This window comes from Ailuropoda melanoleuca, unplaced genomic scaffold (assembly GCF_002007445.2).
Source record: "Ailuropoda melanoleuca isolate Jingjing unplaced genomic scaffold, ASM200744v2 unplaced-scaffold3254, whole genome shotgun sequence".
Lineage (NCBI taxonomy): Eukaryota > Metazoa > Chordata > Mammalia > Carnivora > Ursidae > Ailuropoda > Ailuropoda melanoleuca.
In genome coordinates this window covers 1-1,624 of record NW_023203326.1, presented here as the reverse complement: position 1 = coordinate 1,624, position 1,624 = coordinate 1, and the positions used below count along the sequence as shown (strand labels likewise).

The 1,624-nt window shown below is 47.6% G+C and overlaps 1 gene segment (V, D, J or C); it reads left to right on the top strand.

Annotated features, from left to right (window-relative positions):
• Window positions 1–323: 323 nt before the first annotated feature.
• Window positions 324–991, top strand: LOC117798617. The segment is given in 2 exon segments: window positions 324–484; window positions 588–991. Coding segments are annotated over 2 exon segments (435 nt in total).
• The last annotated feature ends 633 nt before the right edge of the window (window positions 992–1,624 follow it).

Here is a 1,624-nt window from a genome sequence, read left to right as displayed (position 1 = left end):
TCCTTGAATACTGGGGCTCATTCTAAACCTGCATGTGTTCTTGAACAAGTCACAGATCTTCTAAAATTCTACGTGTAGGTTTATGATTCCTTATGGGACAACATGACACCTATCCTGGAAATTGTGTGAGTATGTAAAAACAAAGTCACATAAGTTGGCTACGTACATTCACTGGAAAGTTATATAATGAAAAAGTTATATTTTTTTTCAAAAGTGTTCAATACCACCAAAACAAAGGCAGTCACATATGCTCTGGTTACTGGCTTCTATGTCAGCATAGATCCCAAGATGAATATATAGTCAGAGGACATGCAAATAGGGCCCTCCCTCTGCTGATTAAAACAGCCCAACCCTGACCCTGCAGCTGGGAGAGGAGCCCCAGCCCCAGGGTTTCCAGGTGTTCCAATCAGTATCAGGACTGAACACAGAGAACTCACCATGGAGTTTGTGCTTGGCTGGGTTTTCCTTGTTGCTCTTTTAAAAGGTAACTCATGCTGAACAAGAGACATGGAGTATGTGAGTGGATCTGAGGGAGACAAACAGGGGGTGTGTGACAGTTTCCTGACCAGGATGTCTTGTGTCTACAGGTGTCCAGTGTGAGGTGCAGCTGGTGGAGTCTGGGGGAGACCTGGTGAAGCCTGGGGGGTCCCTGAGACTCTCCTGTGCAGCCTCTGGATTCACCTTCAGTGACTATGCCATGAGCTGGGTCCGCCAGGCTCCAGGGAAGGGGCTGCAGTGGGTCGCATACATTAGCTATAATGCTGGTAGCACATACTACGCAGGCTCCATGAAGGGCCGATTCACCATCTCCAGGGACAACGGCAAGAACATGCTGTATCTGCAGATGAACAGCCTGAGAGCCGACGACACGGCCGTGTATTACTGTGCAAAAGACACAGTGAGGGGACATCAGTGTGAGCCCAGACACAAACCTCACTGTAGAAGGGGATCTGGACCAGCAGGGGGTGCACACTAGTCACCGATTCTGTCCTTAAGCCCCAGGAGCAGCTGCAAATGGTATTTCTGGGCAGATTTCCTGTCAGGGTCTGGGGCTTCCTCTCCATAGAGCAGTTGCCCCCAGGGACCCTCTCTGGACACAGGATTCTGTGCTTATCTCTTCACTCTCTGACTTAGGACATTTTTCTAGTGGCAAAACTGCTGTAGTAAAAAGCACAAAATACAGAGTCACTTACATTGTTTATTCTTGTCCCTAAATACCAATGAATTACCAGTATCCTGATGCTCATCAACTGACCTTCACAAGAATCCCAGCTGTACTCAGTGTGCAGCACAGGAACACCCAGCTCAATGTGCAAGCTTGCTAGAGCAGCATAAAGTGGATGATGGACATGAGGCTACACAGGGATCAACAATCCAAAGCAAGTCCAGAGTCTTGGTGGGGGTCACTGTCTTAAACCATGATCACAGCACCAATGTTAGTGACAGCATGGGAAAGCACTGGACACCTTCCTGGTGTTGTGTGTATGTGCAATCTGAAGATCTCCCTCTTTCTCTCTCTCTCACTCTCTCACACACACACATGCACACACACACACACACACACACACACACTACACAAGAATATAAAACATTTATCACCCTCACCTAATTTCTGTAGGAAATG